This window comes from Buteo buteo, chromosome 7 (assembly GCF_964188355.1).
Source record: "Buteo buteo chromosome 7, bButBut1.hap1.1, whole genome shotgun sequence".
Classification (NCBI taxonomy): Eukaryota; Metazoa; Chordata; class Aves; order Accipitriformes; family Accipitridae; genus Buteo; species Buteo buteo.
Window position 1 is genome coordinate 19,233,705 of NC_134177.1, and position 14,806 is coordinate 19,248,510.

Sequence of the window (14,806 nt, forward strand, 5' to 3'; positions counted from 1 at the left end):
CTAGTAACCAATCTCCAAAGGGTTCTTTGCTGCAGCTCCCACACAAAAATAAGTGGAAGCTTGGACTGCACAGTCAGCAGGATTGATCCTACTTAAACACTATCAGGAACATAAGCATAAAAAAAATACGGCTCAGCTTTTTGTTTGTTTTCAACTGCTTGGAACTAATCCATTTCCAATTTCTACACATGCACTTTTTTCAATGTAATTTTATCATTTAAATTTACGGGAGAAAGTACTTTCCAACTTTCTTTTGCTTGTGTTCTATGAAGTTAGAGAAAGTGTTATAAATCAGTTGCAGACACTACAAAAATGAAGACAAAACAATCCTGCTTGCATAAAAACCCTTTAAGCGTGGGAACACTTATAATTTTAGTATCAGGTTATGGTAAAATTTCAGTTATGTCACTGCACACAGCCAAGTCACAAAGCTCAACTACAGAGCCAAAACAGTGTGGGAACCCCTCATCAATATTATTAAGTTCATATAGAAATAAACATGCACCCATTATTGCTAACATACACACAGATCATTTTCTCCATGTTTCCAATTTAAACAAGATTATCTAAAACGTAGAGACCTACCATTTGGCTGCTGAGCAAAAGCAGTCTGTTGAGGGAAAGCTGCCTGGGTTGGGAACGTGGGCTGCTGGAAGTTGCCACTAAAACTAGTAGGAAGACTGTAGGAAGCAGGAGTTCCAAATCCTGCAGGCATGCTCATAGATGCAGTACCAAATGTTGCTGCTGGTAGGCAAAAAATAACATTAAATTACTTGTAAGAAATCACTTTTTTCATGAGAGAAATCATTATAATGCCATGTTAAGAAAAGTCTCCTAATGCCTCAGTGACCATACGAAAGCTAGGTTCAACTTCTACAGCCACTGATTTACTAGCTTGGATCACCACCAACTGGGTGCATAATTTACTTTTGCACTTTAAAAATGAATGGAATAATTTAAAATTTACTAGAACCAGCAAATTCAGATATAATTTCTGAAAAGGAAATAATTTTTTTTTTAATGTTCTCTACATTATCATATACTTTCCCCAGAGTTTTTCTGGTCAAAGTCTGTACACATCAGAAGCAAGCACTTTCAGGCAGCATAAGCCCCTCTGTTTTTCTCCTTCTGAGAAAAGCATGAAAGGATCTTCCTACTCCAAGCTGCATTACAGGAAATTACAATTAAAAAAAAAAATCATCATAAGGGATACATGCATCCCCTCTCTCTTCATCCCATCCTTAATATCACTTTAAAGGAAATTCTCACCATGCACATTGTTTGCACACAAAGTTCCTATTGCAAATGCTCTTACTGTTCAGGTAAGACTTAAAACAAACAAACAAAAACCCCAAAACTTTTCATCTGATTCTCTGCTGAACATTTCAAGAACAGAACACACAGCTCGTGTAATTCCACGTGCCTTCAGCAAATAAATGGGAGCACATCAAGTTCAAAAATGTAGTAACAAAACCATTATTCAGTCTTTTGGGAGTTATTCTTGAAAGGAGAAGCGTATAGAAGTTTTTTTGGTACAAATGCAGACACCAGGCATTTTACTCCTGCTAAACATTAGACACAACTTTTCTTTTGAAATGTTTTAAGTTAGATTTTATGCAAGCTCAACTGTTTAAAAAATTATATATATTTAATGAATATAGCTTAATTATCAGTTGAAAAATTTACCCCAAAAGTATTCAAGGGCAAGACATACACACATGAATTGTTGACAAAGTACACACAAAACTAATGTACTAACACGGTTCTCAAGTTACAGTTAGCAGAGAAGCTATTCAACAGGAAAACTTGCTAAAACAGCAAACAAAAGCACAACAAAATGAGCAGTGACTTGGGATATCCCAAAAGGCATCAAGCTACTGTTGGTGGAAGCTTCAAGAGTCACTCAACTTGTTACCATTATGTTGTGACCATGGAGGATATCAATAATGGTTTTGTTTTAGTTGCTTAATAGGTTGTCTATGTATACTCTTCTCTCCCTTTGCCCAGTTGCCAAATACCCACACCCACAACCACTCCATTTTAAAAAACAGAAAGTCTTCCGAAATTCTATATGCAGAGAACCAGATAGCTATCAATAAGCTTTTACAAGCAAGAACAATTAGCCACAAGAAACTTGATACCAAATGTGGCCACCTACCAAAATGAGCCTGAGGAAATATGTGAGAGTGCATTGCTCCCGAGAGGCCTTATGGAAGCCACAAAGAGACCAGACAATGTCAAATCATTTATACACTCTTGAACAGTCATTTCTTAGTTATATATATCTACAGAAATATACACACATATTTACCAAACAATTCATCCGTAGCATGACCAGCAATAGATTAAGCTAAGAAAACCATTTGAAATAAACGCTACAAAACAGATCTCCCATATAATAAACAGCAAAGTTCATGCAGAAAGAAAGCTTAGCATAAACAGACAAGCTACAAGTTTTCACCTTGCACTGAAAGTGGTAGAATATTATCTTTACTTATAGTCATTATCTCTGTCACCTAGTATGTAACATCAGTATAGCTGCCAAACGATTGGAATGTCTGCAAGCCAAGGATAGCAGTTTAGAAGGTGGAAGGATAGAGTTGCCATATTCAAATTTATCTAAAGAGGCTACAAGTTCTTAATGATGCAAAACAGCACAGTTAAGAATGAGATTGAAATAAGGAAAAAGATATTTTGGGCATTAAATAGCTGAACAAGCTTAACTGCGTAATATCTCAAAAGGGACTGAAAACAGAATTCATTTTCGCAGATGACATGAATTTGATCAATTCAGTTTTAACTCAGCCTGATCAGTTTGATTCAACCTACTTAAAACCAGAGGCAAAGCACGACTCAATGTTAAAATGCATACATCAGCAGATTTAAATCTGTGGAAGTCCAGTTAAAAGTGCCAAAATTTAGCAGAGTCTGGAAAGCAAAATTAGCATAATCTAGCAGTCATCTAAATCCAAGTTCAGTGTTTTGAAGAAAAGTACAAGTTTGCTTTTTTAAAAAGTGATTAAGTTTTTGTCTATGGAATTAGGATTCTACAGAATCATCCCCCAGAAAATTAATGTAATTCATGAATGTAAAGATTATATTTAAACATATGCTTTACTGTTACAAAAGAGGAAAAATACAGGACACCACCAATGTACACAATAAGTGGACTGGTAAGGAGCTAACAGCCTTGTCTTCCCTGGTTCTAGCTCCAGCTCTTTGGTTTTGAGGGCTTTCATGACTTTGAAATAAAGAAATTAAAAAAGCAAGTGCACTAGCTTAGCAGCAGGGCTTTCAAGATCCCCGTTTTCAGAGCAACCTCCTGTGAAGTGTGCTTCAAAGCCAACGTTATAGTCTTGGAAGGTACCCAACTGGTAATACACAGACTACAAATAGCTTAGGTAGTATTAGAAGATTGTAAACGGATCATTTTGACATTTTTCATGGCCACCATTTGAAATCCTAGGATTGGGCGAGAAACAGGAAATTAATGTCCTCAGCCCAATAAAAAACATTACTTATCTCAAAAAAAAAAAAAAGGAGAAAGTTGATTCCTGCAGCCTATTCATAAATATTGTTCTCTACATTGAACAAACACACAACATGTCAAATAGACTAGAGACAGATAATACAGAAAATCTTTAAGGGACAAATTACACAGCTATGAAAAAAAGAATCAATGCAAGTCTTGAAAGAAAGTTTCTCAAACACTTGGTGGTTTTTTCCTAACCTGTTGCTCCTCGGCTATTGGTCTGGAATGGATTTGTTGAAGGTGCCACTGGGGCAACAGGGGCAGCTACAAATGGATTTGTGGAAGGTGTTGCTGAAAGATTAAAAACATTTATTAAATAGTCTTTTAAAAATAGCCAATCTGACTCACTTTTAAGTTTATACAGCTTTTATACAGAGATACATAAATATCAAAAGTTACATGAAAAATTAGGAGTTGATAATAAAATGCTTAATTTGAAATGCATCGCAACAACTGTACTTTTTTGGCATCCTTTAGTAACTTCAATATCACTAGTGCCGAAGTATAGCACTATCAACTAAAAATTAGTAAAATGTTTGCTTACAGTCCACAAAAGGTGTTAGTAACACTTACATACCTCCAAATGGAGCAGGCACACTCGAAGATGCAGGCTGTGTCTGTGCAGTAGCAGCCACAGGTACTGTTCCAAAAGCATTGCTGAAAATAATTCATACGTTCAGTGAAGTCAAATTGCTCGTTTAACAATTAAATACATCTTACAATTATTATTAGCATGTAAAAGAATAGAAAAGGAATGCTTATGTGCAGTTTGCAAACTGCAATATAACTCACTGATGCCAGGGTCAGGGACTATAATTAGTGCTGAGCAATGAAAAATCATCTCCACCAACAGCAGGAGAAAGAATATTGAACAGAGGCCATCAGCATAAATGTTGCAAAGCAGAAGCTTTAGGGGCACTTGCAATACCAAGCACAGCTATAACAGGTGTTTGGTATTTATTACTTCAATAATCTAAAAAGAAGTGGTTGGCATCATTTACATAACAAATATCTGCGTAATTTTTTTGCCAGGGATGATGCTGTGATTTTCAGTACACATGCAAATATTCTGTGTAGGGAAGTGTTACCATCTAAGAGGTTTAGCATGTAATGACTAGAAAGGTGCAGGGAACATTCTGCTGACAGAAAGTATTCTTAATTTTATCTTATCATATACTATCAGACAGTTGCACTATTATTTAAAACAAAGGATGCAGTTTCAGTAGTACCACTAAACTCATTCAACATTTCCCCATTTAGAAAAGAAATAAAACCAGATTTGAGATACAACTGTGAGCTACTTCTCTGCATATTGCTGAAGTCAATATAGAAAGCCAGCTAATTCTAACAAAGTACCTGCTAACGTTACTGGTTGAAGTATACGCATTACTAGAGGTTGCTGTGGAGCTGAACACGCTGTCTAATTCTGCTAGAGCCGCATACTTGTCTGAAGATACACTTGACTGATTTGGGGTTGACAACGCAGGACCTGCTGATGCTGACACTACTGTACTGAAGCCACTTCCTTGCTCACTGCCACCTAGAAAGAAAAAAAACAGATTAAAAATGATGACAATGGTTTCACTTTCTGCCCTGCCAACACTGAGAACTAAATGAAAGTTAATGGACAGTTTAAGTTTTAGACTTAAAAATTAAATATCCATTAGGGCATACAGGAAAAAAGAAAAAGTTTAACAAGCGATTAGCCATCAGCAAAGTGTCATGCTTCTTCTGTAGGTATCCTGCAGCTCCAAAGAGCCTCTGGTTTCCCTGGAAAATGACAACTCAATACTACCATCACCTTCAACTAGAAAATTTAACAAAACACATACCCTCAAATAATCCATTTCAGAACACAGCTCTATATTACAAACCAACACAAGTTTTTATATACCATTTGAGAAGAAATAAAGTTACAGAATAACTAGTTTTTTCTCCTTAACTTAAAATCAACTAAATCCAAGTATCACTGCTACTAGTTTATAAAAAACTAAAGCCAAATATTTTTGTGGCAGAGAGGCAGGAAAGCTACTCTGGCAGTTCTCTGTAACAACTATAGCTCTCCATTCAAGAGCCTTTGCTATAGGCTTTAGCACAAATATAAAATATATATTTTCATCATTGCAGTAATAATTATTTAGATATTTCCACTTAGAGTTATTCATCTTGATAGGAAGAATATTCCCAAAAAGCAGTCCTTCTGATGACATCCTTTTGGAGTGATGTTAGTCTTAGAACTTGCATCTTGCACATTAAGGTACACTAATGTGAAATGCTACTGGTACCTTAAAGATAGGACATTTTGAAATACAGTTACTATTTTGACAAGCACAGCCATCCTTGTGGTAAGCATACACACGTGGAATAAGCACATCAAAGAATAAAGTTTAATACCTTGCCCTGCACTGAAGATATTATCTAAATTAGCAAGAGCTGCGTATTTGTCAGCTGACTGGAGATTCGGTTTATTCACTGCAGCTTTACTGGCTGCAGCTGCTGTTGTGCTGCTCTGAGAAGCATTGAAGGCTCCAAAATCAGCACTGGAGGATTTGGGGAAGTTATCAAAGTGAGCAAAGTTAGCATTCACTGATCCAGCACTTCCACCTGTAACAAATGAAGTGAAACATAATCAACACTCTGAAGGTAGAGGAAGTTTTTCCAACTGTAACTGATGACAAAATAATCCCACCTCTTTGTAGTTACATGAAGCAACATGTTCCCCGACCCATCCCACACATTTAAGACCCGTTCCCATTTCCTTCAAAGTTACATTGGGTCATCAGAAAAAATACTTTATGTTTTTCAGTCTGCAGATCAGGGATGAAAAACCCCCAAACTTCAACAGCTTAAATCACAATCATAATTTGATCTTGAAAAAACTATATGCTATTTATTAGCTGTTAAAGTAATTTCAACAGTAATATTTGGTAGAAAAATAAGTATTTTTCTGAATCTTTAATATTCAAAATACAGAAGCTTCATTTTCTTGTCATGTCTGTCTAATGAATAGCTACTATTTGCATTTACTTAATGGTACAGTGTTTAACCATTTCAGATTTCAGTCATCGTTCTAAGCAAAAAACAGTGCCTAGAAGTCCAAAAGTAGTATGATTTCATGCCAAGGTTTAGTGAGATAGTTTGGTTCTCTATTCTTGGATTTTTAGACTACATCCAATCAGGAAAGAGGTGAGAGGGAAGACACAACACAGCTCTTTTTATACCAAGCTTCCACTGATGTCAGAGATACATAAATCAATTTTAAAAATCTGACTTGGGCCACACAACTGAACTTCAGTTCAAATATGAAACCACGAGCTTCCATCTCTTCAGTGTCCAGAAAATTTAATCTAAGCAGGTCACATACTTAAATTTAAATGAGTTGTTTCATTAAGTGTATCACATTTTGTAACAGTTGGTTGAGGATTCCACTCCTGCTACAGAACGCACAACTTTCTAATAGCATAATCAATAAGTTAAAACATATGCAACAGTAGGAATGAAAATGCTATACTACAATGGCATAAAATGAAGCAAGCTGAGTTTTCCACTGCGTGGAACTTACTGTGTACAGCCTGGAGAGGAAAAGCTGAAGTAAATTCACCAAAACTGCAGCTAGATGAAAGCGTTCTGAACGCTGCACAGCCAGAAATTGTGTGTGGGTTAAAGTTAACATAAGAAGGGAGAAAGAAAATTTGAAAAAAAGTTTAAAACGACACCACACTCAAAAGAAAAAAAAAAAAGGAAAAGAAAGTCAGTCAGCCAAAGATCTAGACAAACAGCAAGTGTAAGCTCAAGCAGAAGTTCTAAAGCATGATCAACTTAAAGGAAAGCAAAATAAATCTTAGCAATAGGCTCTACACATGAAGTCAAACATACTGAAGTGCGTGCATATGTTATACATCCGCACAGACACACTTTTTTTTGGTACTGTGATGTGCTTTTGGGTCTACTGAAACACTTCTCTTACAAGATAAAGAGTCAATTCATTATTTATCAAAAGCAGCATGGTTTACTCTTTTCATAGTTATTTCAGGTGTAGAGCTAACAAACACAGAGTGCCATAAATCAGACTTCTGAGTAGCATTAGGAAAAAAAATAAAATCAACACCAAACAGAAGGAATTCATTTTGAGTTTCCCCAGAGCTTCAGGTGGCTTGATTGCATTAAAGCAGGCAGATGCAAGAAATAAACTCAACTTAAGTACCTTCCAACATAAAGGTAAGGATTATTTCAATTAAGTATTAATCAAAAGTGCTAGGAGTTCTACCTGTATTTTGGGGCTGAAAAGAAGACTGACTTGCTGTGGGGAAACCTCCAAAATTACTCGAGCCACTAGACTGTCCAAATGCATCAAAGTTTGCAAAACCTGCATTTGCAGAGTTCTGCGCTGTAAATTGCAAAGGAACAAAACATGTTAATGGATATGGGAAATAAACACAAAAACAGATGTATTAACTGAATTCATGGTCATGACAGCCTCCAAGGGTTATGCCCTGCCTTGTAATTTCTTTGTACATGAAAAAATTATACATGATATTCTACAACTCAAAGTTGTCTTTGAACAAGCTTTCACAAATCACCTTCACAGAGCTGTACCAGTTAATGCTACTTCTCTCCTCCTCACACATGCTGCTATTCACAACTGCATGACCTGATGAAGTCAAGTTCGGCTTAACCCTAGAGTGTTTGCAGTGGTGGCTGGTCAGTGAAAAACAGCCAAAAAGTACAGAATACTAGATGTATACCTGTAGAACCCAAACCAGGTATCATTTTAAGTGCCAGCTTCCAAAACTAGAATTTGTGGACTAACTGAACATTTCTTTGGGAATAAAAGTTAGAAAGTATCCTTGCAACATACTGAAAATTTGAATTCCTCATATACAAAGTGCTTCTTCCTTGGGTGAATTTAGTTTGGCATCAGTTGAATAGTTTTGGCTAGGTTTATAAATTAATTTCACTGGAAAATTTAGTTTTTAAAAAACTAAATCAGAGTACAGAAATATGGAAAATCAATACCAATGTCAAGAAGATAGCATTCATAGAGTGTATCCACAAAATAAAATCCAAGGAAATTTCAAACAGAATTTCAGGTTTTGCCTTCCTTTTGTGCCATACTATAGGAGAAAATAAAAGTTAACACTCTTCTAATTTCAAACAGCTGGACATTCAAGCATCTACAGATTCAAGAGGAATTGTGTGTCTAACTGATAAGGTCCACAGAAAGTCTTAAACACTGTTATAAGCAAGGAGTAAGGGAAAAAGTGTTTTAAATCAAATGCAAAACAAACCCATATATATAGGTAACTTGAGTTACTATCTGAAGAAAGCCCACAAAACACCTTCTAGAATAACAGATGCAATACACTATATTTTTGGGTCAGGATTTGTTTATTCTGGGGGGATTTTGCAGATTAAGTACATACAAAACCAATAAATTATGCTGGTTGTTTAAGTACTGTTACTTAATAGCCAGATAATGCTAATAAAAAGTTGCATTATTTCACTTAAATTCTATTTACAAAGCATCCGTACTACAGATTTATAAACTAAAAGGACATTTTTATACTCACTACTATATTCCTCAATGCTACTAATATAAATGAAAGTGCAAGTACTTCCCTTCACAGGGGATACTGTGAAAGAGGGTGAGGTTTGACTCTACTTGATACTACTTTTTATTACAAGTGAGCATGCACATTGGGTTTACATGGCATGGTTTCGGTAGCGGGGGGCTGCAGGGGTGGCCCCTGTGAGAAAAGATCAGAAGCTGCCTTCATTTCTGACAGCCAGTTTCAGCTGGCTCCAAAAAAAGACCTGCTGCTGCCCAAAGCTGAGCCCAGCAGCAATGATAGTGGCACCTCTGTGGAAGCATATTTAAGAAAGGGTAAAAAGACACTGTGCAGCAGCTGTGAGAGAGAAGAGTGAGAACATGTGAGAGAAACAGCCCTGCAGACCCCCAGGTCAGTGAAGAAGGAGGGGGAGGAGATGCTCCAGGCACCGGAGCAGAGATTCCACTGCAGCCTGTGGGGAAGACCCTGGTGAGGCAGGCTGTCCCCCTGCAGCCCAGGGAGGTCCACGGTGGAGCAGATATCCACCTGCAGCCTGGGGAGGACCCCACGCCGGAGCAGGCAGAGATGTCCTGAAGGAAGCTGGAGCCTGTGGAAAGCCCATACTGGAGAAGGCTCCTGGCAGGACCTGTGGCTAATGGAGAGGAGCCCACACAGGAGCAGTTTTTCTGGGAGGAGCTGTGACCCCACAGGGGACCCACATTGGAACAGTCTGTGCCTGAAGGACTGCACCCCATGGAAAGGGCCCGTGCTGGAGCAGTTCTTAAAGAACTGTAGCCTACGGGAAGGGCCCACATTGCAGAATTCTGTGAAGGACTGTATCCCATTGAGGGGGAGGGACCCCACAACAGAGTAGGGGAACAGCATGAGGAGGAAGGAATGGCAGAGATGAAGTGTTATGAACTGACTGCAAGCCCCATTCCCCATCCCCCTGCACTGCTCAGGGCGAGGAGGGAGAAGAGTCAGGAGCAAAACTGAGCCTGGAAAGAAGGGGTGAAGGTGGGTTTAGTTTTGTTTTTATTTCTCACTATCCTATTCTATTATTAATTGACAATAAATTAAGTTAACCTTCCCTGAATCTGTTTTGCCCATGACAGCAATGGGTGAGTGATCTCCCTGTCCTTTTCTTGACTCACAAGCTTTTTAATCATATTTTCTCCCCCCACCCTGCTGAGGAAGGGCAGCAAGAGAGCAGCTTGGTGGGCACCTGGTAGCCAGCCAAGGTCAATCCACCACAGCATGAGGGTCAACAAGCAAGGGCGGGGCAGAAATCAATGAGAAAGCAAGGTCTTGGGAAAGTTCTGTCCTAAAATTTTCACCTTTAAAGCATGCAAAGAGAAAAAGTTGACACAGAGGAAAAATAGTTTCAATTATTATACCATCGGTATTGGTTCAAACAGCATTCTACAGACTTCAACTCCGAATTCCACAGGTTGGTCGGTTTTGTCTTTAAATCGGTAGCTTTTAAAGAGGAATAGATTAAGAATTCAATTGCACCTTGCTTTAAAATGAAAGTGATGCTTTCATCCTGATGCATCAATTGGATAGGGGCTACTCAGAGACTGATGTTTAGCTGACCGAATAGGATTAAGTACATAAATGTCACTCCTACAACTGTGACATTTTTTCATTTTAACCACTCACACAGAGTACTATGTCAAGAATCTTAAATGAAATATCTTCTGAGTCTAGATTAAAAACTGGAACATATTATATTACAGGCCAGTTTTAACAGTGTTATTGCATCAGCTGACACAGCAAGTATGATTTGCAAGTGGGCCCATGTTAAAACAGTAGAGCTATAAAGACTCTTCTGCAGAGTATTCAGATGTTAATCTTCCTTTATTTTATGTGGTAAAGTTTAAATCTATGTAAAAGTGGCACGAAGGTAAAGACCAAGTAAGACTTGTACTCTCCTGTGCCTGAACAATATGTAGATCATGTTTTTAAGGATGGACTGGCAATTCCAAAATTCAGTTCTCCACACAGAAACCCAAGAACAACCTTAAGTAAGCTGAAGAACTGTAGTGAATTGCAGACGGGCATACATTTAACTGCTGTTGTGACTGCAGATCAATGAGGCAGTAGAAAAGCTAGCTGGCTAAAGCTAGCTCAAGGATGACAGCACACCAGTCACAGCAATGCAAGCTGCCCCTACCTAGTGTGGAATAAAGGCATGAAACACTGCAAAACAAACAAAACCCCCCCCGCTAAAATAAAGTCTATGTATATTCAATTACAAAATTGAAAATAATTCTCTAGAATACAATAACTATGTCATACTATTTTATTTCTTCTGGGTGAAGTCTCTTCTCCCTTGTTCCAATAGAGTTGTGGTGTGTCACTATGCCTTTTTAAAATCTTTTGTGTAGGTCTTCTGTTCCATTAGTTTATAGAAAGTCTACATGCCAAAAATTTTTAACTTTTTTGTTGCTATTACCAGTCAGACAGAGAGCAGTTATCTACCATCACCTTCAAAATCTCATCATTTTGCATAAGTTATGGAACTTTGTAAATTAAATACAGACAGTAAATGTAAAGTCAGCATGTTTCCCCTTCAACATGCCACAATGTCCTGAGCCAGCTTAATACATTAGAAAACTCAGAAAAAAAGGAACATATCAAAAGTTGCACTTCCTGCGTAATTTTCAAGCATTAAATCTACACTTTACAGATCACAGCACAAGTTTGTTAATATTTTCCTATCAGCTGCTGCACTCAGTTGTGCCTTAATTGCAGAAACAGTAACTTATACTGGAAGACCTTAAATTTGCTCATGCTTTTCAGCGATTTCTTTAGTTAACCATAGTTTACATGAAGGGAATGAAAAAAGTCCATCCCCTGTAGGCATAACTAAAACCAAGCCCTAAAACAAGAACAATGGACCATAAACTTCAAGAAAGTAATGGTAGACTAAGTGCAAGTTCTTTCACCCTCTGGTGTAGTGTGTGATTACTAACAAAAATTACATGCTTATACACCTCCTTAAATGAGCATTTAAAACTCATTTTTGCCAAAGCTGGCAGACTGATCAATCCTCCTTGTGTTCCAAAGGGAAGAGTCTGTAACATATCATCATTAGTTTCAGTTAACACTACCCTGTGGTTACTGCACACAGAACAAGCTTTACAAGTGTTTTACCCTAGCAAGTCAGAAAACACCTTCAGATAAACCAGTCTGCAATACATATTCAGCTATCGCATGCTCAGAATTAGATTTTTATCTTTTAGAAACTGATTTACCATCCCTGAAACTGTTTTGGGTTCTAAAACTTAAGGGAAGGAGCCATGGGAATGACCATAATGGTTAATTATTGAAACAGAAAACTAGTCAGCACAGGTGAGTATTCCTCTCAATTTTGATTTCCAGCACTTTCTTCAACCAGAAATTAACAGACTCTTTCATAAGATTATATTTATTCTGGACTGTTCATACTGCTTTTTATCCTTTGAAAAATTACCCAGCAGAGATGCAGTGGAATTTTACCTAAATTTGGAACATGGTATTGAAATATTGCTTTAACGGAATTTTCATCTCCTGAAACCCACGAAGAATAATTAAGTGTACGTAAATATAGAATCATTCAGCAACAAGTTTGGAAAGAGTAAGTTATTAGAAAGAATTAAATATCTGCAGCCTCTTCAGTAACACTGTACAACATTCAGTCAACACAAGTTCTCCCAGTTAAATATACCTCCAAAAAGATGATTAACATGGAATCTTATGTTAAGGATTTTACAAAATACACTGCAACGGCAATTCTTATTCCATATTACTGAATTCAGCCAATTATTTCACTTTTTTTTTTAAAGTTAACTTTGAGAAAGCCTTGATACTTTGCTCAGTTCCTCAGGTGTGCCTTAAGTCTCCTCCATCATGCTTCCTCTCAGCTGTTAACAATTTCAGGGCTGATTTGCAAGAAGTATATCTTATTCTTGTTGGCTTAGCAGCATCTCAGAAAAACTAGATGAAAAGCCCATTCAGGCAAGGCAGGCAAAGGTACTTTCCCACAATTACAACGCAAGCTAGGAACAACATACTTCAGTGACCACAGAATCAACTTTAGGATAGACTTCTATGGCTCAAGATCTTTGGCTGAAAATAAACCCCGAGGGCTCAATCTATTTTACTGAACTCATTCTTTAAGAATTCAAGGCCTACCCCCATCCTTAGTCAATACATATGTGCAAAGCTTGTTTATTCTTCCTGAAGCTACAGACTACTACCCACATGGGTAGTATCTAGTTTTCAAACAGAAACACACACAAAAGAGGAGGTCATTCTTTAAACTGAGTAAGCCTTTTTTTTTCTTTTAAGAAATTGACAGTTATTGTCAATGCATTTGAACTCCCTTAAAGCCTCTATATCTGCTTTCTTTCCATGAATGCTCTTCCTAATAATTTTCAGAAAGAAAATTGAAGGTCTAATATCAGCTTCTCTCTACATTCTGTTACTCATCCTCTCACTCTCTCCCCCAAAGAATTTAAAGTTCTAGTAGTAGGCAGAAACAATCATACATATCATAGAAAATAGCTATAGCAACTCCCACTTCAAAAAGCAGGATTATCAGCCTTTATGTCTTCAACCATTCTTTATAAAGATCTAAAGGAAATCTTGAGCATTCTCAAGGCACAGAAATTACATATACCTCATGATGAAGTTTGGACTAAAGTCATCAAAAATTAAAATGACATGTTATACGTTTAAAAGGGATACACTGCTCAGAATACTTACCTGTATGACTGTTGAAGTGTGCAAAATTAGCAAAATTTGCTGTAGCAGTTGACTGAGGAGGAGCAGCAGCAAAGATATCTGAGCCAAGGTCACTGAGGAGGTCAAATTGTTTCTTTTCTTGTTGCTGCTGCCCTTGAGATCGAACTACAACAGGAGACTACAAACAACATTTCAATTAGCTAATACAAAAAAGCCGATATTTTACCAAATCGACTTTTGCAAAATACTAGAAGGATAGACTAAGCATATTTCTTTAACAAGCCATTTATTTCTGAAGTTTAAGATGCTGTATACAGCACAGACCATCCTCCTATAGTATGAGGAAGACTATTTATGCTACTATGGTGGCTTTTAAAGGAACTCTGCAGCAGATTTCCATGGATAATAGGGCCTAGAAGAATAAAGTAGCAGCAAATAAGCAACTTCAAAATTATGTATTTAAAACTGCAAATACTTTACAAAACACAAGCAATAAAACTTAATTTTAAGTTGGAAAATAGTTATTCACTCCATTCTGAAAAAAACTTTAGAATTCAGTATAGGGAGAGAAAAACTGAAGAATTTCATAGCAAGGCTGCAAGCTGCAAACTTCTACTGTTCGAGTCTTAAGAGGTCCATTCAAGGGTTGCCTGCATCCTAAAGGTAAAACAGTTTTTCAAAAAACTGTCTTCCATCTAAAATCTAAGTACATAGTGTTGTTTGGCTTTACATAACAGCATACAGACACTCTCTGAAAGCCACTTGATAAGACTGTTACAGAATGCATAGCAAGTAATAATGAACATGCATGTTTTTCATCCACATATTCACTACTAATCTCATGGTTAACAGTATCAGCCATTTTATTGTGTTCAAATCCAAAACCAAACATGAAAATATATCACATTAGGTTCAAACTTTAGAGATACTTCAGCAAAAGACAATCATAATTAAATTTGAAAATTAATTAAACTGGAAAATTCTCCTTACTGAA

General features: G+C 37.1%; 1 protein-coding gene across 8 annotated transcripts in view; it reads right to left on the reverse strand.

Moving 5' to 3' along the window:
* Nucleotides 1-14,806, reverse strand: part of AGFG1 (ArfGAP with FG repeats 1) — a 37,191-nt gene that overhangs the window by 1,238 nt on the left and 21,147 nt on the right. The window contains exons 5-13 of one of the 8 annotated variants that reach the window (XM_075031809.1): nt 13,834-13,990; nt 7,800-7,919; nt 7,095-7,166; nt 5,927-6,136; nt 4,889-5,072; nt 4,110-4,189; nt 3,731-3,823; nt 2,159-2,206; nt 586-741 (exon numbers count right to left, since the gene is read on the reverse strand). In XM_075031809.1, coding sequence (XP_074887910.1) covers nt 586-741; nt 2,159-2,206; nt 3,731-3,823; nt 4,110-4,189; nt 4,889-5,072; nt 5,927-6,136; nt 7,095-7,166; nt 7,800-7,919; nt 13,834-13,990 — 1,120 coding nt within the window. Of the gene's footprint in view, nt 1-585; nt 745-2,158; nt 2,207-3,730; nt 3,824-4,109; nt 4,190-4,888; nt 5,073-5,926; nt 6,137-7,094; nt 7,167-7,799; nt 7,920-13,833; nt 13,991-14,806 lie in introns of all 8 variants that reach the window. The other 7 variants (XM_075031808.1, XM_075031812.1, XM_075031811.1 and 4 more) reach the window with 7 other exon arrangements.